General features: G+C 37.8%; 1 protein-coding gene across 2 annotated transcripts in view; it reads left to right on the top strand.

Moving 5' to 3' along the window:
* Positions 1 to 24,562, top strand: part of ESRRG (estrogen related receptor gamma) — a 227,763-nt gene extending 203,201 nt beyond the window's left edge. Inside the window, exons 6-7 of one of the 2 annotated variants that reach the window (XM_049635220.1) lie at positions 7,144 to 7,413; positions 20,513 to 24,562. In XM_049635220.1, the coding sequence (XP_049491177.1) occupies positions 7,144 to 7,413; positions 20,513 to 20,757 (515 nt within the window). In that variant the 3' untranslated portion in view covers positions 20,758 to 24,562. The remainder of the gene's footprint in view (positions 1 to 7,143; positions 7,414 to 20,512) is intronic. The other variant, XM_049635219.1, reaches the window with a different exon arrangement.
* The last annotated feature ends 545 nt before the right edge of the window (positions 24,563 to 25,107 follow it).

Below are 25,107 nucleotides of genomic sequence, written 5' to 3'. Positions count from 1 at the left end.
GTAGAACCTAGATCTCCAGACCTCAATGTCACTGCTCCCCACTCTAGTCTCTTTCATCATATATCCCTCAATGGCAGTCACCCTTTAGCTTTTGAATGTTTGACATTACTTATTTCCTACAAATTCTTTAAAAGTCTTTGGAAATGTCTGTCAGCCTACAAATCCTCAAAGTTCAGATAGAGGCAGTATGCCTTTATTTTCAAGGCTTGATTTTTAAGTCAAGTATTAGACCAAATTTGATGAGAACTTGGGAATTTCCTGAAGACAGTTCCCGCACATCTGACGCCCAGGCTGGGTTGATATTCCTTGGACTATTGGTCAGGTCCCCGTCAGCACCCTGTGGTATTTCCTGACCAGGCCAACAGTGATTGGGTAGAGCCAGTCAGATTCAGGCACTGGATCTTTTTCTTTCAAACCAGAAATGTGGCTTCAAAATGAGCTTTTTCCTACTCCACGTCCATCTATTCCCAAAGTAAGACTGAAAACTAAGGTTTTTTTTTTTTTTAGAGTCCTACATTATATGGCACTGCCTTCCTTTTTTCTCAATGGTCAAACAAAATGTAGTCACATCAAAAAGGAAACTCTCCAGGCAGAGCTGTCTTGTTTTCAACTAGCACAAAATAAAGGTTGTGGGAAAAGAAAGCCATTAGGTATCCCTCCTTTAAAGCAGCTCAGCCTATACCTTTCTCTGTGCCTTCTGACAATTTTTCTTTCTTCTTGGCTTAGATGAAAGGATGGGAGAAGTAAAGTTGAGGTCAAGTAAAAGGGAGTTTGGGGAAAGCTAAAGGAACATTTGTAATCATTCAGCAGTGGTAGGTAAGTGGAATTTCCAAAGAGGAACTGCACACTTCATCTAGATAGTCTCTGTATTCCTATTTTACATCATCTGCCCCAAATCTAGTTCTTTTTTTCTTTTTCCTCTCAAAGCAGGTTGGCAGCTGTCACCCTCCCACACTCACAGAAACAAACAAAAAAAACCTCTTGTTACCATTTTCAGGCTTTTCTGAGTAGCCCCTTGGGAATATCTTTCTTTCGCTGCTATTATAATTTTAATTTTTTTAGCAAGCTGGATTTGGAAACAAGAAGCAATTACTAAAGAAGGCATTTCACCAGGGCCATGGGCGCATGGTTTTAATTTCTGTGCCCATGAGTGGGCTAATTGAAAATTCATTTGGCTGTTTGCATAATCAGCATGAGTGGTCAGTGGCCAGTTGTACCTGGAAACTCAGTTAACAGTGATAATTCCATCTTGGACCAGTAGATAGTGCCTTTATGATTCTATTCTACCCTCCTTTAATTTATCATCACCACCTAGACCATTTACTAAGTTTTATGGATGCTGGTCAAGTTTGCCACGTAGAATTTTTGAATCTGAATTCTGTCTTGCAAGATTTCCACATTTTTCCTATGAAACCACTATTTTAAAATAATGGTTTCATAAAATCTCTGTGAACCATACTTGAAGTATAAAAACTGAAGAAACAGAAAGAACTAAAAGAAACAGATTTATTATGGAATCAACAAATGTTGAAAGCTGATCAAATTACAAGAAGGAGAGCTGTCCCATTATTGTTAGTTACTGTTGTATTTTACCCAAACTAATTGAGATTGAGCCTGAATTAATGAAATCTGGTTTATGGTCCAACTAAAAGAATAAAGATTCAAAGGATAATATTGGAGGTATTGTATCTAATGCTTAGGTACTAATATAATAGATAATAATTACCATCTATTACAAAGAAAAAATTTTAAATAAAATGGTTCTGATAGCACCAGGTAAAGATTCCAGCTTTCACTTTAGCACATGACCATCCGTAGTTGGCTTAACTCTAGCCGCTACTGAGTGCCAGCCCATAAAGTCCATTTCTGTAAAAATCAAAATAGAAAAAAGATCTTTATATATTTATATATATTAATTTTATATGTTATATATACATATATATACACCCTGCATATATATATATGTATATGTTACATATATATATGTTGTGTGTGTGTGTATACATGATACACATATATATGTGTATATATGTATATGTATACATATATATGTATATATATGTATACACACACACACACACACACACACACACACACACACACACACATATATACATACACCCTGCAACCCCAGAGCTGTGTGTTTTGTGAATTATACAGCAAGTGGTATGTCTGCTCATATGTGAAGTAGCAACTGGCTTAAACGTAAAGTTTAGCTCTAACAAGGTCTCCTGGTAGGCAAGATCAGATCTTAGTGCCATTGTGATTCTTGTCTCCCCTAGTTCCTGTAAACAGTAGGTTCATTTGTATGAGAGAGAAAGAATCTAGCTCATGCCACACTGCTCGCTCACCTTCTCTCCATGAATTTCGTTTGCGATCTCCGTGAGTCATTATGGCATCATTACAATTCTAGCATGATATGCTATTCGTTGAAAGATGTCAATGTTTTGCGGAACAGAGACACTACAGTTCAAAAACTGTGAGCGGGCAAATCAATGCCATGATTAACTGATATTAACGGACACCCTGAAGATTTAAAATGCTTGCTCTCTGTTTCAAGGAAGCAGCCGAGAAGAAAATGCCTAGCAGGGGTTAAAACCAGATGCCTGCACTGCAGCCTATTTCTGTCAACACTCCGTTCAGGGAATAAACATTTATGCTTTCTGAAATGAAAGTGTATTTTTGAAGACTAGCCGTCAGATATTTTTTGCCCTTCACACTTTCAAATGCTTAGCCTTTTCTGAAAGTTGACTGCAAAGTGCATCAGTTTGCCAGGCTAAAAAAAAAAAAAAGTGCTTGACAAGTGCCCATGGCACCACTGCCATCCTCCGAAGTTTCTAGTAGAAGAAGGCAAGAGGGCTGGCACAGAACATACTTTCTTCAAGCCTATTACTTCAGGGGTACCTGCCTCTTGAGAAGCTTTTCAATCCTTCCAAGTGATGTTATTCCCAACTGTCATCTGGTTTATTTGGAGCACACTGTATTGCAGATAAACATGCTATTTAACTGCGGGTCAAGGTAGAGAGTCATTCTGCTAGCAAAATGCCCGAGATACATTAAATGGCACTGACTCCGGGACAGAGATGAAGAGAGATCCCAGTTGTCAGCGATAGGCATGGAATGGGCCGGAGCCGGGGAGGAAAAAAAAAAAATGCACCATGGTATCAGTGTGTTTTAAAAAGCTGTAATATGGCTGAACACTTAAAACTATAAGCTGTCACACACCAAAGATTAAGATCCCAGGACGCACAAAACACGAGGTTCGCACAACACGACTGCAAAGCATATTTTATTTCACTTGGGAGAGAGGTTTCTCTCCAAAGGTATCTGAATCCTATAGGTGATGAGAACCTCTAATTTGTAGCCCAGTAGCTATAAAACCCCACTAAATGCCGGGTGAAGGTGCACACAAGTAATTATCATTGGGACACAAGCGTGTGTGTGCCAAGAGAGCAGTAAGAGTGTGTTTTTAAAAAATTCCTTAAACTCAGTTTAGTTAGATCTTGGACATTTAGGTTTTGATATTTTGCTCAGGTCCACTGGTAAAAATGTTATCCAGATATGCTTATATTTGTAATGTGTCTTAAGCTATCACTCCTAAGGGGCAGTAGAAGAACTTTGTGGAATTAAAAGCTAATGTCTGTGATGTATGCAGCCTCCTTAGTGAGCAGGTGAGCACGATAATCTCATAACAAGGCCATTTCACTGCCACGCAGGCATCTGGGCAGAAGCGACCTTTGCAACAGCTTCCAGTTTGCACAAGTGTGGTAGGAAAGGGTTAAAAGTGTTGCGATTCAGTTATTTCTAGAGCAAGAGGGGATAAAAGTCCGGACTTTTATTTATACTCTGTAAAGCATGGATTGTCCTTTTTCCTACCGTTTTGCAAAATTACACCTCCTTTAATCAGCTGAAATAGATTTGAGGATATCAGGCAAGCAAACTTGTCAAACCTATATTCATCGTCACCTATATTCATCGTCACCTCCTCCCTCACCAAAAAAATAAATAAATAAAATGAGAGAGATCATCTTTTTCTTTACCCTTTTTCTTCTTTTTATTTCATCAAGAAGTGAAAGAAAAAAGTTAAGTTTACAGGAAAGATACACGCACACGTACACACACAGAGCCATCGACAGAGAGCAAACAAATTGCAGGGTCCACTTTAAAAAATGAAATTTTATTGTTTTTTGCTTAATTAAACCCCAAAGAAATGTGTGAAACGTTGTTATGGCTGAAAATTGTTAATTTGTAAATCACAGGGACAAAAGGGCCCCTGTGCAACTTTAAAGTTTCCGTGCACGTAAATGTCGATAGCGTGCCTTCTCCATCATCAGCACTAAATTCACATTGATGCCTCTTTTCTTCTCCGTATTGATCCTTCCATGAGAACGTAGATTTGTATCTGTTAATTAATGCGTCCTGAAACAGCGTTTGTATTAATCAGGCAGATAAGAAAAATTGGATGCCTGCATCCTCCTGACAACCGTAAAAGTGCTGGCCCTGATAAAATCGTGGCTGGACCTCAATAAAAAAGTTCCTCCTTCCACTCAATAAACTAATCATCCTGCTTTTAATTATTCGGCAGAAAGATGTGTGGAGATTGGAGAATGTGTAAATCTATTTACTAACAGCAGTGTCGGGAGGGAGAATAGGGCTGTCACAGGAAGGTGCTGCGGGCTACGCGCTCTGTCCGTCTGCCGCTGCAGAAAAACTGCTGCTTGGGAGCCTGAAAAGGAACAAGAAAACTAAGGCAAAGGGAAAACAGCCATCCCTTTTGGCTCGTAACTTTCTGGATGAGCATTTATTTCTTCGTCTATTTCATGTACAAAAGAAATCGTACTGTTCCCTTTTCTTGAGCGAGATATTTGGATTTGCATTGCATGTTTTTTTCCTGGAGGGGGAACAGAAAAAAGAGCAATAGTGTTTGTTTGTTGTTAGTGTAACGTTCTTAAGATCAGAAGCAAATGGAGCCTAACCTACTCAGGCGAGGCCATTATTTTACTCTTTTGACTGTTTGAAATGTTACCAATTGTTGTATCTTTATAGGAATTTATTTTTAATAAATGTGTTAATTATGCTGACCAAAACAAAAGGCATGGAAAAAGAGAAAGAAAGATTGACACAGCCAGCTCAAAAGAAGCTCTGTCACGTAATGTGTAAACAGCTTGATAAACAATGAAAGAAATGCTTTTTGCACACGTCTGAAGACCATCCTTGACAAAAGCTGGACTGATCCTTCTTGATGATCTTCTTAAATACTTCTAGTTAATGGTGCCAAATGGCAAACCACTTGTTTTCACCAACAGGCCAGGAAATCACTTTCTTTTCCTTATTGTGCAGTAGTTTCTTATATCACATGGGACATGAACAATTTGATACGAATAAAAAATGGAACAACAGTGATGAGCATAAGCAGGAGCCTAAGTAGACTGGGCGGCAGTGGGTATTTATGAGGAAAAAATAGATTTCATAAGTTGCACTATTAAAATTTTCTCCTATAGAATTATTGGTGGCAAGATCTTAAATCATAGTCCCGTGTCCTCAAAAACCACAGAGGTGGTCGATCGCTCTTGGAATTCCTGGGCATAATTTTGGAAATGAAAGTGAAGATTTAAGAAATATTTCTTTTTTTAGGACTCTTGGAAAAAGTAGGTGGCTGATCATCAGGTATCACCAAGACTTCCTTTTATTTTTATTTATTTACTTATTATTTATTTTGAAAGGGACTTCGTTTGGAATCCAGACCTAGTCCGTCTGAGATCTAAATAGACATTTTAACTCCTAACTAGGTTTAAAGGCACTACGTCTGCTTTCCCTATTGAACCACATTTTCTTTTAAAATCTGTTTGCATGTTTTCTTAAGCTCAGAAGGAACTTTAAGCATGTATGTGTGTTGTGTGTGAATCAGACCAGATTGTTACGGAAGAACTAAAGCAGTCATATAGGTAGCTCGATAGTTAAGAAAAAAGTAATATTTGATATGGCTGCATTTATTGAACCTATGTTATAAATTAGTATTTTGCTGGGTTTTATATTGTATTTCCCCAAAAAAAAAAAAATTGAGGTGCAGGTGAATTGTCTTGCTCATGGCGAAAGACACAGTAGCTGAGTGGGTCCAATATTTAAATTCAGGATCTGGCTCTGCCTATATGCTATCCATGGAACCCCATTGTTTCCACAGTTAACTTTTTAAATAGCTGGATCCTAATAAGAATAAACTCTGCCTTTTTGATTTGGTGAGGAGGCCAGGCTGCTAAGTAGTCTTCTCTCTCTCTCTCTCTCTCTCTCTCTCTCTCTCTTCCTTTTTAAAGAATGTTTTCTTTTTTCTTTTTTCTTTCCTTTTTTATTTGTTTTGAAAGAAGAAGAGTGAGTGTGGTAGCAGGGGAGGGGCAGAGAGGGAGAGAGAGAATCCCAAGAAGGCTCCACACTGTCAGTGTAGATCCCGATATGGGGCTCAAGCTCAAGAACTGTGAGATTGTAACCTCAGCCAAAATCAAGAGTCAGATGCTCACCTGAGACACCCAGGCTCCCCTTCGACTCTCTTTTATACCAATAATCACCATTTTAAGAGGACTTCATGCTAAATATCCGTGGGTGCAAAATATCAAATTAAGAAGTCTCTTTCAGGTATCAGAATACCCATTATTCACTGAACGTCTGACTATTAGAGAGAAATGTTTCCAAATTGCACTCTATAGTGTGAGTCTAAATGTTTGTTTTCCTTTATTTTGGGATTCTTTTTTTTTTTTAACTTTTATGTTGTTTATCAGTAGTAGTTTTTAGAGATGAAGTAGATGAAAACCTGACTTCCTGTAAGACATTTATAAAAACTCCAGCCAGAAATTTGAGTATATTTAAAGACTACATATTATTTTCTCCTGAAATGAAAGAAACAAAACTACTTTTATGTTCTAGTCTTCTCAACTGTGTCCATAAAACTTATAAAAAGCACCAACAAGTTGAACTGGTTTATGACTTTTACTTTGCCATTTGCAAAATGATCAGGGAAAAATGTAAGAGCATCTAATCAAAGCTCAGCATAATTTTGAGCACCGATGCAGAAGCCGACTACCATATGAAACTAATGTTGCATTATGAAATTATGGCTTTAAAGTAACTTGATCTGCCCATCTTCCCATGCAGGCTTCTCCACGCTGTCCCTGGCGGACCAGATGAGCCTTCTGCAGAGTGCTTGGATGGAAATTTTGATCCTTGGTGTCGTATACCGATCTCTTTCATTTGAGGATGAACTTGTCTATGCAGATGATTATATAATGGATGAAGACCAGTCCAAATTAGCAGGCCTTCTTGACCTAAATAATGCTATCCTGCAGCTGGTAAAGAAATACAAGAGCATGAAGCTGGAGAAAGAAGAATTTGTCACCCTCAAAGCGATAGCTCTTGCTAATTCAGGTTGGCATATTGACATGGTCATTGTTACATTTTTTAATATTGCAGTTTTACCCTTCCCTCAACTTCTTCAGGGATTTGCTAAACCCAGTTGTAAATTCTGTATGAGACAGCAAAATTATAGTCATTACAGCTTTCTAGTGAAAAGTTAGATACAGGAAAAATCAACTTGAATTATTTTTATTATATTTACTTACTAAAAGCGGTGAAACTTTTGGCACCTAATGAATTTCCTAACTGGTAGTGTAAATGGCCACTCTCGGGACAAAATTACCTCCATTGTCTTGTAGGCACAAGTGAAAATACCTATGAATTGTGGATACACAGAAACCTTTTCTCCCCCTCAAAAATGCACATTTTGCAATTGGAAAAACATATTTGGTGTTGTTTTTAGCTTTGGTTATCAAAGAATCCTCTGTTTTCTTGTATTCTGGAGTTCTCTAGAAATCTAATTCTGCCGGAGTATTTCTCTGAAAGGTACCACCTATGCAGTAAGGGTTAAGAATTATGGGAATAAATGGTCTTTACATTTGAACTGAAATGTACTAAAATAGCAACCTCTGATAAGTAAAAATCGTTGCTGCTTTGTTGTTTTTCCCTTTGTGCCTCTCCTAATGCTTTATTGTGGTCTTAAGTCTCTGTTAGCATTTGCATAAAGTTCAGGATAGATCCCTCCTTAATGACGTGCCGATCATTAGATACCTGCATGTCAATAACATGCTCTGATGCTATGTACCATTGACAGTCACACCGTGCCCCTCCATCTGCTTTTGTTTTGACCCTATCTTTGAACTTTATCTTGGTTGCTGGCCAGTAGTTTTCCCTTTAATTACAAGAAGGAAACTGTCAATAAAATCTGTTAAATGGGATGCAATGAGTGGCTTGAATGGGCGGACGGCTATTTGTTCAAATTCTGCAGCATTCAAGGTATTGACAGTTTGTTTTCTGGGGCCATATGTGACGATCAATCTCAGGCTGGGCTCAGCCGCGCTGAAAAATGAAAAACCAGATTGCTTTTGCTTACTTGTGGATGACGACTTTGTGATTTGGCGCGGTCCTAGTGAGATGAGACCTTCTGCCCAAATTGTCCCCATGAGAGCCGGGGACGCGTGACTGTTTTTAGAAATAATTTTTAATTGATTTTGTAATTAACAGTTCATCTACAATATTGATGCATGCATCCTTGGACTGATAGGAGGGAAATTGTTTTCAACAATGAAGTTGTACTTTCCTATTTGTCTTCATAATGGAGTTTAGCATTGCGTACTTTTAATCGCGAATGTAGCCCCTTGCTTACCACACCATTCACCTCTTTTTCTTTTCCTACTCCCCTGTGAAACTGTAAAATATGATTCTTTATGACAAGTGGCACTGTTGATGCAAACTCTCAGATACCCCCTGTCTGCCTCTCTAGAAGAGAGTCAAAGTGGGAGACGGGAGAGAGAATTTTCCAAGAACACGTTAGTTTGCATGGACTTCACATTATAACATCTCTCATAATTAGGTGAAAGATTTCACAGCAGTGCTTTGGGGAAGAATTTGTGTTTGGTAGTCATACAGTGATTCTAATTTAAAACATATACTTGGTTAATTATTTTTAAAATACAGCGGGTATGTTTTATATCTTTTATATTACCTACTGCTTTTTAAAATTGTTAACTAATGAATGCTAAAACTTTATCAAAATTGTTAAAATCTTATAATTTTAGATGCTAGATATATACTTTCTGGCCTGAATTAATTAGGAGCAGCATTTCTGTCTGTTGTTTAGAAGTGTAATCATTAATGTTTTGATATGTAAATATTCGAATCTCACAGACTCTGCTGTTGGGAGGAGGAAGTGACCTACTTTAGAGCCATGACTGGTGATTATAAAGTCTTTAAAGAGCTCGTTAGTTTGCTTTTCCTGTTTAAAGCCAGACATAGTGAACAGGCCCTCTCTCTTTTTCTCTTGTACTGTTAGTGAGTTACACTCACGCCGAAAATTTGGCCTTGTCACAGAGTTTTTCTGCAAGTGATTGTAACTTATTTTTTAGCTTCTCAATACCAAGAAAATTAACTGAACCAGAGTCCATGAAAAGGAGTAAAGATTAAGTACTTTAAGGACTATGTTGATGTGTAAATTGTGCCACCTCTCTTGGGTTGTATGGATATGGCCCTTCCCTCATGCATGCATCCCATGCGCCCCACCATTTTAGTGTGGGATAAACCACTCAGAATATCTTTTTTTTTAAATTGTTTTAGTGTTTCTTTATTTTTTTTTTGAGAGAGAGAGAGAGAGAGAAAGAGAGCACGCGCACGCGCATGCGCATGAGTGGGGGAAGGGCAGAGAGAGAGAGAGAGAGAGAGAGAGAGAGAGACAGAATCCAAAGCAGGCTCCAGGCTCCGAGCTGTCAGCACAGAGCCTGACGCAGGGCTCGAACTCCTGAACTATGAGATCATGACCTGGGCCGAAGTCAGATGCTTAACTGACTGAACCACCCAGGCGCCCCAGAAAAGAATTTTTTTTTTCTCACACTGTCAATATGATGCTACTTTATTCCATTTTTTGGCCAGTATTTGGTTGACAGCAAAAAAGTTGTAGATTCAGTTTTGCTTAGATCCAGCTTAAAAACACATCAGTATGAAAAATGTTTTAATACTATTTTTTAATAGACACCCTAAAAAGCTCATAGATTTTCTTTTAGTATTTAGAAATTTCAGATTAACATCAGTGAGCTTTGGTGCACCAAAAAAAAAAAAAAAAAAAAATTCTGTTTTAGTGTTAGTTATTTAGATATCTTAGCGTCCCCTCTATGGCTATAGGTGTTAACAACCCTTGTCTTGTTAATCTAAATTTCAGCTTATTTTAAATATCTGTCTTTATTCAATAATTACAAATATTGCACTTACGCTTGGGAAACAGGGAATCGTCTTCTTGATCAAGGCTGTCATATATTTTTGTAGCTCTGTTTCTGGCATGTGTGAATTCAGGAATTCTTACAGCACCAAAAACATCATCAGAAGTACTTTCCCTATCTTGAGGTATATGGCCAAAAAATAAAACCCAATATATTATGAACTAATGTTGTAATTCTCACATTCAAAATTTGAAAACTCCAAATAATTGTTCCTATTATTTTTGAAAGTAAAAAACTCACAGTTTCTTAAACTCTAAAGTTTCCTACTTTTGAGTGCCCATGACCTCTTAGCTGATTACCGCATCCCTAATATACCTCTGTGCGATCAAATTTAAAAAGGAAAATCTGGGCCCCAATTTTAACATTGTTATTGCTAGGCCCCAGTTCTCTCATCCATACACCAAGAAGTTAGTCTGATCTCTAGAATCCTTTCCATTTGGGGAATGTTATGATTCTGTAATTAATATTATGTATTTAGTGGAAAATTTAGTGAAACATTACCACACACATTTTGGGTAAGATTACACCATGTGATTCTATTCTCTCTGTTTGGTTCTATTGATTCTTATGTCTAGGAATTTGTTTGACCCTATTCTCACTGTCCCCATGAAAATGTACTCATTTTTATGTAACAGAAGACTAAAGCAGCTTAAGAGGAAGAATAAACTTTTAGTCTGGTCATTCTCTTTTGCTCAGATCACAAGTGACCCCTTCATAGCTGCCCCTCATACCTCAAGTCACCCGGCCCTGCCCCCAACCTGGAGCCCTGTGAGCCCAGCCCATTCGAGAATGAACAGAATCACGGTGCCTGGGTAGCTGAGTCGGTAGAGTGTCCAAATCTTGATTTCAGCTCAGGTCACGATCCCAGGGTCACGGGATCAAGCTCCAGGTTGGGCTCTGCACAGAGCATGGAGCCTGCTTAAGATTTTCTCTCTCTCTGTCCCTCTGCCCCCTCCCCCACTCCTCTCTCTCTCTCTCTCTCTCTCTCTCTCTCAAAATAAAAAAAAAAAAAAGAAGAAGAAAAAGAGAACTGAAAAAAATAAAAGAATAAACAGAATCTACAGGCTTAATGCTGAGTTTTTATTTCTATACCATACTTCTAGAATAATAGCATCTGTTAATATAAAACAGTGAGTAATATTTTGGTCATCAGTTTCAAATCCTAAGTAATTATAACCACATCCAGATAGTATTTTGTCCATGAGAACAAATGTTTGATGTGTAGGATTGTGATATAATTTCAAGGGATAGAAAGTTTATGATGACTGTAGGAGACTGGAATGAGGGCCATACTTAATCACAATATTTGGATCCTCATAAATTTGACCAAGTGTTTCTCAGTCTTTTTCCATTATCACTGCCTTTGGGTAGCCTTTTTAGATATGTTTTTCTTAATAAGTCCCCAGTGAAATATTAACATTACAAATATGTTATGTATCTGTTTGTGTACTGTATATATATGCATTTTACCTTTTAAAAGGATTTTTTTCACCACTTCCAAATTCCAAATTTCGCTTCCTTTGAGAATGCATGCTTTAGTCACATAACTTTTCTTGTCTGTAAAATGAGGTAGGTGAATTAAATAATGTCTCATATCTCCTAACTGGCCTAAAATTTTTATGTCAGTTACTTTTAAGTGAGAGCAGTGAGTTTGGTCATATATTTTGTGTGTATGTGTGTGTAGGTACAGAATTTGTAATATAGAAATATTAACATCTTTATGAATCTGAACAATTAGTGTAAAAGTGAAAAAAACCTCTCCAGTCCCTTTGTATCTCCTGGGCCCTTAGACATAATTTTATTCAAATTTTGACTACATTTGGTGATTTGACATTTTAGATATTGACCAAGAGATTATCCTTTTTAAAGAATCTTTCAGTAGACTTTTTTTTTTTTTCGCTTTTACTGGGGAATCTCATTTGATTTCCACAACATGCCTGTGAGGTAAACCTGTCCAATGTCATTTTACAGGTAACTGAAGCGAGCTGATAAAGACGTGTGGCCGCCATGAGACAGGGGGCTGGGCCCTCTGTCCCTTGCTATCAATAAGCTATTTCTAGTCCACAAATAAGTATATAGCACGTCTTTAAAAGGGTCAGTGCAGAAGATTAGCAATTGCAATTTCACATCCGCCAACCTAAATTAGTACTTTCAATGTAGTTTAGAATTTTGCACTCACTTTATCTTGCTGTCTTCTTGGAATTACAAGAGTATAAAACCACCCTTGAAAGTGACGAAAAAAAGAATTGGAGACAAAATTTTTACTGCATTTATAGCATTTTATAAGAAGTTAGTAATGGTGGGTCTTTTGTGACAGACAGATATTTATTCTTAACTTTTACCCAGACCAAACTGTAATTAATACTCTCCTCAAAATCAAAATTATGATTTTACATCTCCTAGTCTACTTTTCTTTGACTTTTGTTCAGATCTGCCATCACTGTTTGGTTTATTTTAATTTTGATTTTTCTAATGTTGATTCATTTTTGAGAGAGAGAGAGTAAGTGTGCCACTCAAGTGGGGGAGGGACAGTGAGAGAGGGGGACAGAGGATCCGAAGCAGCTATGTGCTGACAGCAGAGAGCGTTGACAACGCAGGGCTCAAACTCATGGACCGTGAGATCATGACCTGAGCCAAAGTCTGAGACTTAAGCAACTGAGCCACCCAGGCACCCCTAATTTTGTTTAAGATGATATATTTGATTTGAAGCGGGTGGTGGATTTATTCAGCGTAACCTTTCATACATATTGGAACTTCATACATATTATGATATTTCAAATTTTTATGTGAAAAGTAAAATTGGGTTTTTAAGTGTTTCTTATCATATTTAGTGATCACTATGCCCTGACGTGGTGTGAGAAATATTCGTGGCAAGTGTCTCTGTGCTTCCGACTGGGTAATAAGCACATAAACACTCTGCAATTGCTCTCCTTCTAGGGAATGACATAATATAACTTTATTTTCATTTACAGGTCTTAAGATAATGACGAATCCCTTACAAAAAGGTAATTAGCGTGGTGCAGATTGTTTATGATACTGTGGAATGTTGAAATATTTACCACCCAAGTTGCTATCAACATTCACTTATGGAGTATAATTGTCTTATCGCTTCTAGTAAAACAAGTTAGAAAGCTCCTGGATAAGTAAGTAGATACCGAAGGGAGACAGAAGGCCTTAAGTACTTGTAGGGAAATAGAACAGGCCTAGCAGGGAAATCTGACCGTGCAAGGTAAATAGAATAATGGTAACAATAATTTGGGATTTATGAAAGGGAAACCTGGAGGAACTATGCACTATGGATCTGTACTTTAACATTTGATATAAATGCAGTAGAAGAGTGATTTGTGTGGCCTGTATAAACATCAAAGTCTGGCTCAATGGAGCAAGAAATGAGGAAAACAGCTATCCCAAAAAATACATATGTCTCAGTGGAAAGCTTTAAAATCAATTCTGTTCTTCTCATCATAGTTAAGCACAAAATAAGAATTGCTATTGCTATTTCCAGCATTAGAATTATAACCTTTCTGCATTAGGAAAGACCTAAAAAGTTTTTTGGTCTAACCTCCTCCTTTGTGTGTGAACAGCTTCCTTGGCATATCTGCCAAGTGTCTCTACAATCTTGCTCAGAATATTGCCTAACTCACTAGTTTCTAGAAGGGACCATTCCATCAGAAGTCCCTCACTGTCCCTATCTCTGTCTCTTTTGTACCATTTTAATGTAAAATAAAACACAGAATTTAACACACACACACACACACACACACACACACACACACACACACAACCATATGTATAATTTAATGGGTGTTTTATTTTTTTATATTATAATTTTTTTATGTTTATTCATTTCTGAGACAGGGACAGATCATGAGTGGGGGAGGGGCAGAGAGAGAGGGAGACACAGAATCCGAAACAGGCTCCAGGCTCTGAGCTGTCAGCACAGAGCCCGACTCGGGGCTCGAACTCACAGACCGTGAGATCATGACCTGAGCCGAAGTTGGTCGCTCAACCAACTGAGCCACCCAGGTGCCTTTTTTTTTTTTTTTTTTTTTTTAATTTTTATGGGTGTTTTAGTTTTCTATGGCTGCTCTAACAAATTACTGCAAGTTGGTGACTTCACACAATACATACTTATTCTCTTTGTGTTCTGGAGATCAGAAGGCCATAATCATGTTCACTAGGTTAAAACAAGATGTAGACAGAGCAGCAATCCTTCTGGAGGCTCTAGGGGAGGACCTGTTTCCTTGCTTTTTTCATCTTCTAGCGTGACATTCCTTGCATTGCTTGACACATGGCACCTTCCTCCATCTTCAAAGCCAGCAGCATAGCATCATGAGTCAGTGGTAACATTGCCTCCTTCCGTTGCCTCTCTTTTATAAAGACACGTTTGATTTCATTGACGATCTTCCTGGATAATCTAGAATAATCTCCCATGGCCGATCCTTACTGGCAGCTGCAAAGTCTCCTTTGCCGTATCAGGTGCCATTCAGGTTCCCATGATGGGCTATCTGGATATCTTGGGGGCCATTGTGCAGTCCGTCATGGTGGCTGTATGAGCAAAGACACAAAACTTTGCAAGATATCCCAGAAAACCCTCCATGTGTTTCATCCTCATGTCACCCCCCTCCTTTCTCACAAAAGTAACCACTATCCTGTCCTGTTTTTTTTATCACTGCCTCACCTTTCATTATAGCTTGATTGCTAAATGTGTATCCTCAGACATAATAGTCTAGTCTTGCCCATTTCAAAACAAATTTTTTAATGGATTTTTTTTAACTCTCTTTTAATCTAAAAGTTCATCTTTCATTTTCTTACAGTTTTTCTGTTGAAGAAGCCAGGGCATGTGACTTGCAGAGTTTCCCACAGTCGGGGCTTTACAGATTGCACACTTCAGGTGCCGTTCACTGTTTCTCTGCCCTTTGCATTTGTGCAACTTGGCGGCTGGATCCAGAGACTCAACCAGGCTCGGGAGCAATCCCTATGGCACCTGTAGGAGGTGTGCTGCTCATTTGAGAGGCACATAATGTCTGGTTGTCTCAATGGGATGATAGCAGCTGCTGATGCTCTTTGCCTAAATCTGTTTGTCACTGAGGGTTGAAAAATGATGATTTATAATTTTTTCATCTCTTGTTTTCTTTCAACCATTGGGATACTTACATAAAGTGACGCTTTTGTTCATCTCTTATCTGATTACCAATGATACGGTTTACATAGGAGCTTGATTCTTTCCCGTCATTCACCAGTTTTCAAAACAAAGAATTGATGGCCTGTCTTTTTCAAATACCATTATAACCAAATGTATTTAAACATACTCAGTGGATTTTAATCAATTGCGATTATAATCCTTTTGGAAGCTCAAATTGCCCTCTTTTGGGTCAGCAGGAATCTCTTCAGGTTGGCTTCTGGAATCTTTCTGAATGATTTAGTAATTGTAGTTAGTGTCTTTTCTATCTAGCTTAAGATGTTCTGTTCTTACCTTAAACATTTCCCAGCTGAAGGCTGGAATCTACAATCTGGGTGCTAGGTTGCTCATTATTCGTTTCTCCATTCCCGGCTTGGCCATCCTTCCTAGGTCTCTTCAGTGGACAGAGCTAGGAACACACACAATTCTGATCTCCTGTGTGTGTGTGTGTGTGTGTGTGTGTGTATCTTGGGGATACCTTGTCACTTAGTTTTGTTTGTAAGTGTTGTCTGTGGGTTTTTAGTTTGGCCATTTAGTTCTATTTTTTTTATGTGCAGATTTGAAGAGATTAAAAAATTTTGCTGCCACCACTGCCATCTTCCTAGAATCCTGCCTACCGATTTTTAATTAAAAGTTTATGATTGGCATCACTTTTGGAAATTTAGGATCAAGTATCAGTGCTAATCAAGAGCCAGCTTGCATTGTTATCAACAAATGTCCCTCAATTTCCAGCTGATTGCAACCACGAGAGTCACTGTTAGACATATATTGCATATAAAACTTTTGACATCAAATTATCTTTTAGAAAACAGACCTTTGCTCACTTCTTTTTCCATCATGTTGTGCTTCATTCATTTAGTGATCAGAGAGTCTCATTGGCTCACCTTTCATTTCCCCTATTCATGTAGGCAATTTACAAACACTAAAGAAATCAACACTTGGGTTCCACAGAAAAAAGGTTACTCTGAGTGTTGATTTATATTAGGTACTAGACTTTGCTCTGAATATGCTTTGCCTATTTTTAATATTCATTTCCACCCTCAAAATATGATTTGGAACCATTGAGAAAGTATTGCCAAGAAAATATTGCCAAGAAAATATTGTCTTCAAGACAGCTCCCAGATAGGATTTGGACATTCTGGAGTAGCTATGCCCATGCCCACAATAGTTAAAATTTTTACCATAGAGAAAGGCAGTATTTTATTCCAGGTGAAATACAAAAATAAAATCTTCTTCTGCAATGGCTCTGAGTCTCACTGAATTTTGCAGCTGTAGGTGTGAGGATATTTAGCTCTCTTCCCAAAGTAAATGGTCTCAGCTAGACATGTTCCTTTAGGATCTCACTTCACAGAGTAAAATATTGGCACTTAATGAGAGGGTTCTATTTTATTACTAAGTGCTGATATTTAATATATGGGTGACAATGTGTGTATCATTTGAATGTTCGTTATCTTTTGAAATCTGGATTCTTTTAGCAGTATGCTTTTATAGTTCAACAACCCTGGCTTGGCCATAGAAGCACCTAGATGTTTAAAACCACCGAAGATGCCTTGGATCTAGCTCCAATATTCTGATAATAGGCCTGGGCTTGGGCCCAGACATCCTCGTTTTTTTAACCATTGACCCAGTGTTTTTAATGTACAGCCTCACCCTATCTAGTTAGTTCATAAGCCTATGATTCCCTTTATTAAAGTTTGCTGCTTTTCATTAGCACAAATACTGGGGCTCTTTCCTTTAAAATGTAAAGTTAAAAAGAAACCAGCACTAACAACCAATGCTAAATAATTCCATAAATTAATGCCAGTTCTATTGAGCCTGGCATAAATGTATAAATGTAGCCAAAAGAACAAAACAGATTAAAGCCACAGAGCCAGAACTTGAACTAGGATCCCTAATGGAGATTAATATTTTCTTCAGCAGTCTGCCAGCTGAATCATGGTCTAATTAAATAGTTCAGATTTAGTGAGTTTGCATTTAAAGTATTAGCAGATCCGAGAATGGGTAAAGCTAGAATGAGTTAGAATCTTTTCTGTAAATGGGAAGTTAAATTATCATAGTAATTTGATTAAATCATTTTTAAATCTCTCAAGCTAAATCACAGCCTTTAAAGAATAGTTTGAAGTCTTAATTGCTGTTTGTGAGCATATCTCTCTGCTATTTGTTCTCGCCTCATTTCCTGTGACATCCTATAATATATCTCCTGCTGGGCAAGAATAGTGGGGGAGGCAAGGCTTGGGGCGGGGGCTGAAGTGACTGCAGCTCACTTCCGGCTTTTAGAGATCCGCCATGGAGAAGGACATTTAGATACTTAGGAACAGGACCAAAGAATGGAAGTTGTAGACAGATTTGGGAAGATCTGAAGAGGACACTTCTAATAATCGGTTCTGTCCCTTGTAAACTAGAATGCTCTACATACATCTAGAAATGTCTTCATTAAAAATGTTGTAGAGAAGGTTCTTGGTGAAGATGGCAAGTTGAATATCATGAACTCAGGGGATAATTATAACTCACTTTTTAAAAAAAGGAAATGCCATGTGCAGCGTCACACATTCTGGCAGCATAATGTGATTCAAAGAAACCTGAGTCAAGCCGAACTGTGACACTACCAGTACCACATGACTTACAGGCAGCTGGGAGATGAAATAAGGCAGTGTCACCCCAGACAGGTCCTTAATATGTGGTGTATTTATCATATTTATTCTGCTTTTTTTTGGTCCGATGGGACAAGTTATTTCGTATTAATTTTGTCTGTGAGGATGCAATTCCTCTCTTCCCCACCCATTTATTCCCATTTTCACACAGAGTGCTTTGAGTTCCGGGACAGATTGAGTAGGTCCCACCTTATCTCCCTTCCCTTATGTGCAAGGTCTTTTTTCTTTCCTTCTTTCTCTCTCTCTCTCTCTCTCTCTTTTTTTTTTTTTTTTTTGGTGTGCTTTTTTGTTCGTTTGTTTTTGTTTTGTACCTGGACACTCACCGTTAGCGTGTGTCCGTGCCCACCATTTTCCCTTCAGACAGCATTTAAGAGTAAAAATAGAAAACAAATAGCCCATGTTGTCATCTGCATGACAGTTTTTCCCTCACTAACGTTACCAACCGTTAGACATCTTTGACAATTACGTGTGCTGTTGCTATGAGAAGGCACATAGGAAGTGGATGGGATTGTCATTTCTGAAAGGGTCCAGAGTGAAGAGAAGCCTAGCTAGCGACTATCCATAGGGAAAGGCTAGGTTAAGTACCGAGGAATGTCCTGGGTTCCACTCCACCACCAGCAACATTAACCACGTGGGAGAGTTTCTTCTCTTGGCTCAAACAGGCAGGCAGGAGTTGAGTCTTGAGCAGGGAAACACCAATAAGCCTCTCTGTCCCAGATCATTCAAAACTCTTTTAGATAAGCGTGTTATTAACCACCTAATGTGAATAGTGGTCAGTTTACCAATGATGTGATGAAACAATTTAAAACTGACAGGGTAACAGAAAAAAACAACAAAATACAAACGAGTTTTTAAAACATGTTCCTGGTTACAGCTACCAACGTTTTAATTACTTTCCCATATTTTTTTTATCATATGTTTTTAGCCACTTGGTTGTAAATTACATTTCCTCTCTCTTTTGTGTGCGTGTGACCTGTTATTTGAATTATATGAAAGATTAGGCTAACTACATATATCTTAGAGCTCTGCATTCTCAGAGAACGAGAATTATTAAACATGAAGAATCCCCCAAAGACTCCATTATGTGTAATTAACAGATAAACTGTCATCAGAATCAATAAAACGTGCTAAATGATTCAAACTTGTATATAATTAAGTGTCTGTTTTAGAGCTACAGCGGTAACTTTTCTTTTTCCTCGCATCTCACATTTCTCAAAAGAATAATTGTGGCAACCCTGTTAACCCTTTCCTTGCCTGATTGAATTAGATTTTTAAATTAGTCACTTGAAGTTCACCTTCACAAATGTGAAAAATATTTCAGAACTCATTAATCTAAAGACTTCATTTGTTTTTCACTAGAAGCAGGCTGTGGAAAGATGCTTTAAAGAACTGTTAATAGGACACTGAAAATCTTAAACGGACAAGCAATTTACTGTGATTTCTGCATATTCGACAACTGAACATGGTGTCAGATTCAGTGTATTTACATGGTGTTCTTAAAACCTTGCTCATCTACTTTTTTCTTTTTTTTTTACTTTTGGGAAATATGGGCTTTTTGAGGGCAAGGTCATAATTTTAGACAATTTTACCTCCACAGGTAAACTATAATTTAATATAATTTTAATTTAATATAATTTAAAATATTTAAATTTAATATAATATAAAATAAATTTATATATAAATACATAAAATAAAATAAAATATAATATAATATAATATAAATTTAATATAATATAAAATTATAATACTTTTAACAGATGACCTTTGATAATTGTTGAATGAGTGAATAAATACATGTATGAGATAATGAATAAAGTAACCAAAATTGTAATCTCTTAAAAGAAATTCTTCTCTGTTTGCTCAGTTTTAGAAAACACACACACACACACACACACTTTTAAATAGTGGATTTTTTGCAGTAATTTCCATGTTCTCGATCCATACTGGTAATAATCTACAGTAGGGAAATCTAGGGAAAAAATAGAGATTTTTGAAATGTAAACTTCTCTGAGCAAATCACAGGTTAGAATTTAGAGTCGTTCAAGAATAATATTTAAGGGCGCCTGGGTGGCTCAGTCAGTTGAGTGTCTGACTTCGGCTCAGGTCACAATCTCGCGATCCGTGAGTTTGAGCCCCGCATCGGGCTCTGTGCTGACGGCTGAGAGCCTGGAGCCTCCTTCAGATTCTATGTCTCCCTCTCTCTCTGCCCCTCCCCTGCTCATGCTCTCTCTGTCAAAAATAAATAAATAAACATTAAAAAAAATTTTTTTTTTAAATTTAACTTCCATAACTGTAATCTACACATCGGTTGGGGTTTTTTTCCTCACTATTATTGATATTGCTGCTCTGTGTTTTGCTTTGTTGTGCAGACTCCATGCACATAGAAGACGTCGAAGCTGTTCAGAAGCTTCAGGATGTGTTACACGAGGCCCTGCAGGATTATGAGGCCGGCCAGCACGTGGAGGACCCGCGCAGGGCCGGCAAGATGCTGATGACCCTGCCGCTCCTGAGGCAGACCTCCACCAAGGCCGTGCAGCACTTCTACAACATCAAACTAGAAGGCAAAGTCCCCATGCACAAACTGTTTTTGGAAATGCTGGAGGCCAAGGTCTGACTAAAAGCTTCCTGGGCCTTCCTATTCTGCACGCCGAAAAAGGGAAAATAAACCCAAGAGTGATGTCGAAGAAACTTAGAGTTTAGTTAACAACATCAAAAATCAACGGACTGCACTGATAATTTAGCAGCAAGACTATGAAGCAGCTTTCAGATTCCTCCGTATCTTCCCAATGAGTTTCTTTCTACCTTATCTCCTCTCCTTTCTCCCTTTCATCTCTCATTTCTTTTGCTCTTTTTTTTCTCCTTCCCTTATTCCTCCTTTCCCTCATCTCTTAGCTTTCTTCATTACTGATTCCCGCTTGCCTTCATTTCCTTCCTTCTGTCCTTCCTTCCTCCTCCTCCTCTCTTTTCCTCTCTTCCTTCCTCCTTCTCCTTCTCTTTTCTCATCCTTCCCCTTTCTCCCAAATTTCACATATGTCTAGTTGTAAGGAAATTGTCCCTTTCCTTTCCTTTCCTTTCCTTTCCTTTCCTTTCCTTTCCTTTCCTTTCCTTTCCTTTCCCTTCCTTTCCTTTCCTTTCCCTTCCTTCCTTCCTTCCTTCCTTCCTTCCTTCCTTCCTTCCTTCCTTCCTTCCTTCCGCTGCTGAACTTCTAAAAGAGGTCTCTAACTGAAGAGAGATGGAAGGCAGCCCTGCCAAAGGATGGAAATCCATAATATGGATGCCAGTGAGCTTGTTGTGAACCATAACGTCCCCAGTGACTAAGGAATCAAAGAGAGAGAACCAACGTACCTAAAAGTACAGTGCAACACAAACAAATTGACTGAGTGCAGTATTAGCTTTCACGGGAGCAGCCTCTAATTAGACAACTTAAGCGACGTTGCATCGGCTGCTTCTTATCATTGCTTTTCCATCTAGATCAGTTACAGCCATTTGATTCCTTAATTGTTTTTTCAAGTCTTCCAGGTATTTGTTAGTTTAGCTACTATGTAACTTTTTCAGGGAATAGTTTAAGCTTTATTCATTCATGCAATACTAAAGAGAAATAAGAATACTGCAATTTTGTGCTGGCTTTGAACAATTATGAACAATAATGAAGGACAAATGAATCCTGAAGGAAGATTTTTAAAAATGTTTTGTTTCTTCTTACAAATGGAGATTTTTTTGTACCAGCTTTACCACTTTTCAGCCATTTATTAATATGGGAATTTAACTTACTCAAGCAATAGTTGAAGGGAAGGTGCATATTATCACGGATGCAATTTATGTTGTGTGCCAGTCTGGTCCCAAACATCAGTTTCTTAACACGAGCGCCAGTTTACCTAAATGTTCACTGACACAAAGGATTAGATTACACCTACAGTGACTCCAAGCAGTCACGTATCTTACGCACTGCACATGGAGAACAGATCCGTAGAATTATCAGGAGTGCGCCTCTCTACCCGGGAGGTACAGTTGCCATACGATTTCTAGCTGCCATGGTGGTTAGGAATGAGATACTGCCTGTTTGCAAAGTTACAGACCTTGTCTCAGAAGGAGCTGTGAGCCAGTATTCACTTAAGAGGCAATAAGGCAAATGCCAGAAATTGAGGAAAAAAAAAAAATCATCAAAGACAGCAGACGCCTGACCAAATTCTAAAACCTAATCTTTATGAGTTTATTCATTTAGGAATGTTTGTTTAAATTAATCTGCAGTTTTTACCAAGAGCTAAGCCAATATATGTGCTTTTCAACCAGTATTGTCACAGCAAGAAAGTCAGTCAGGTTCCAGACTGTTAAGAGGTGTAATCTAATGAAGAAATCAATTAGATGCCCCCGAAATCTACAGTCGCTGAATAACCAATAAACAGTAACCTCCATCAAATGCTATACCAATGGACCAGTGTTAGTAGCTGCTCCCTGTACTATGTGAACAGTCTTATTCTATGTACACAGATGTAATTAAAATTGTAATCCTAACAAACAAAAGAAATGTAGTTCAGCTTTTCAATGTTTCATGTTTGCTGTGCTTTTCTGAACTTTATGTTGCATTCGGAGACTGTCGTCTTGTTCTTCTTGTGGTGTTTGGATTCTTGTGGTGTGTGCTTTTAGACACAGGGTAGAATTAGAGACAATATTGGATGTACAATTCCTCAGGAGACTACAGTAGTATATTCTATTCCTTACCAGTAATAAGGTTCTTCCTAATAATAATTAAGAGATTGAAACTCCAAACAAGTACTCACTATGAACAGATACACATCAAAATCATAATAATATTTTCAAAACAAGGAATAATTTCTCTAATGGTTTATTATAGAATACCAATGTATAGCTTAGAAATTAAAACTTTGACTATTTCAAGAATATAGATAAGTCTAATTTTTAAATGCTGTATATATGGCTTTCACTCCATCATCTCTCAGATGTTGTTATTAACTAGCTCTGTGTTGTTGCAAAACTTTTTGGTGCGGACACGTTTCCAAAACTATTGCTACTTTGTGTGCTTTAAACAAAATACCTTGGGTTGATGTTTCATCAGCCTAGTGCTAGGAATACTGTGTATCTATCATTAGCTATATGGGACTATATCGTAGATTGTGGTTTCTCAGTAGAGAAGTGACTGTAGTGTGACTCTAGATAAATCATCATTAGCAATTCATTCAGATGGTCAATAACTTGAAATTTATAGCTGTGATAGGAGTTCAGAAATTGGCACATCCCTTTAAAAATAACAACACAAAATACAACTCCTGGGAACAAAAAGGTGCTGATTCTATAAGATTATTTATATATGTAAGTATTTAAAAAGATTATTTTCCAGAAAGTCGGTGCAGGGTTTAAGTTGCTACTATTCAACCACACTATATAGAAGTAAAATATATGCGATGTATACGTTGTTTTCACTGTATCACATTAAAGTACTTGGGCTTCAGAAGTCAGAGCCAACCAACTGAAAACAGGAGCTGGAGATGTGCGAAAGGAATGAGGTACAAATCTTAGTTTTCAGTTTAAGTGACTCTTGGCGTTTCCAAGAACAAGCATCTCACATGTAGGAGACACGACTTTAAAAGGCAGATCTAAAAGAACTGCGCGGGCTTTGGGGTCAATGCTCATCTTAAACCTTGCTCGAGGTAAGTTTGTTTCAAGTTTCAAGCAAGGCCATTTACTTAATGTGAAGTTTTGGAAAGGTATAAAAGAGTATGTTTTCACCATATGATTTGAACTTTCATTTCGCTTCTTTTAGGTTTGTTCTTATTTAAAGCAATATGATTGTGTGGCTACCTGTAGTTACACTTGTGTTTCAATCAGATCAGATTGTTGTATTTATTCCACTATTTTGCATTTAAATGATAACATAAAAGATATGAAATATTTAAAACTGCTATTTTTCTTATAGAAGAGAAAATGGGTGTTGGTGATTGTATTTTAATTATTTAAGCGTCTCTGTTTACCTGCCTAGGAAAACATTTTATGGCAGTCTTATGTGCAAAGATCGTAAAAGGACAAAAAATTTAAACTGCTTATCATAATCCAGGAGTTGCATTATAGCCAGTAGTAAAAAGAATAATAATAATAATAAAACCATGTCTATAGCTGTAGATGGGCTTCACATCTGTAAAGCAATCAATTGTATATTTTTGTGATGTGTACCATACTGTGTGCTCCAGCAAATGTCCATTTGTGTAAATGTATTTATTTTATATTGTATATATTGTTAAATGCAAAAAGGAGATATGATTCTGTAACTCCAATCAGTTCAGATGTGTAACTCAAATTATTATGCCTTTCAGGATGACGGTAGAGCAATATTAAACAAGCTTCCACTTTTGATTGCTCTTTGTATTGTGTTTCTTTTTTGTTCCCCCCACCAAAGAGCCAAATCAATAAACACTGCCCTTTGTTGCTTCCATTCAAAAAGGATCTCTGAGTACCTATTCCCTAAAAATAAAGTAGGAGTTTAAATAAGAGCTATATAAAGGCTTGTCAGAATGAATTCTAGGGTGCCAAGAGACATTTTGCATATTTAAGAGTATGCAAAGTGTCTCATGGCACATTAGAATTCATTCTGACAAGCCTTTATATAGCTCTCATTTAATCTTAAAGCATCTCCACATCATCCTGCATTACTCAAAATCATCGCCTCTATGTCAATGTCATAACAGAAAACTTTCTCCCTATTTTAAGATCATATTAAAACCTGCTAGAGATACCTATTATTTCCCTCCATCCACAATTAAATCATGTGCTTGCACGCAGCTCGTCGGCGAGCTGCAGGCTCTCCGGAGCAGCCGCGGAGTCGCTGGCCAGATTTCCTGAATGGGAAATCAACAGAGACCTTGCAGATCCGTGTGCGCGAGGAGGGGGAGCTGTCTCCGAATTCAAGAGGGTTAAAGGCACTGCTGACAGCAAACGGCCTCCCCTTGCTTCC

The sequence above is a fragment of the Panthera uncia genome, chromosome F1, assembly GCF_023721935.1.
Source record: "Panthera uncia isolate 11264 chromosome F1, Puncia_PCG_1.0, whole genome shotgun sequence".
Taxonomy (NCBI): Eukaryota; Metazoa; Chordata; class Mammalia; order Carnivora; family Felidae; genus Panthera; species Panthera uncia.
The sequence above is the reverse complement of the archived record's forward strand: the minus strand, read 5'-3'. Positions and strand labels throughout refer to the sequence as shown.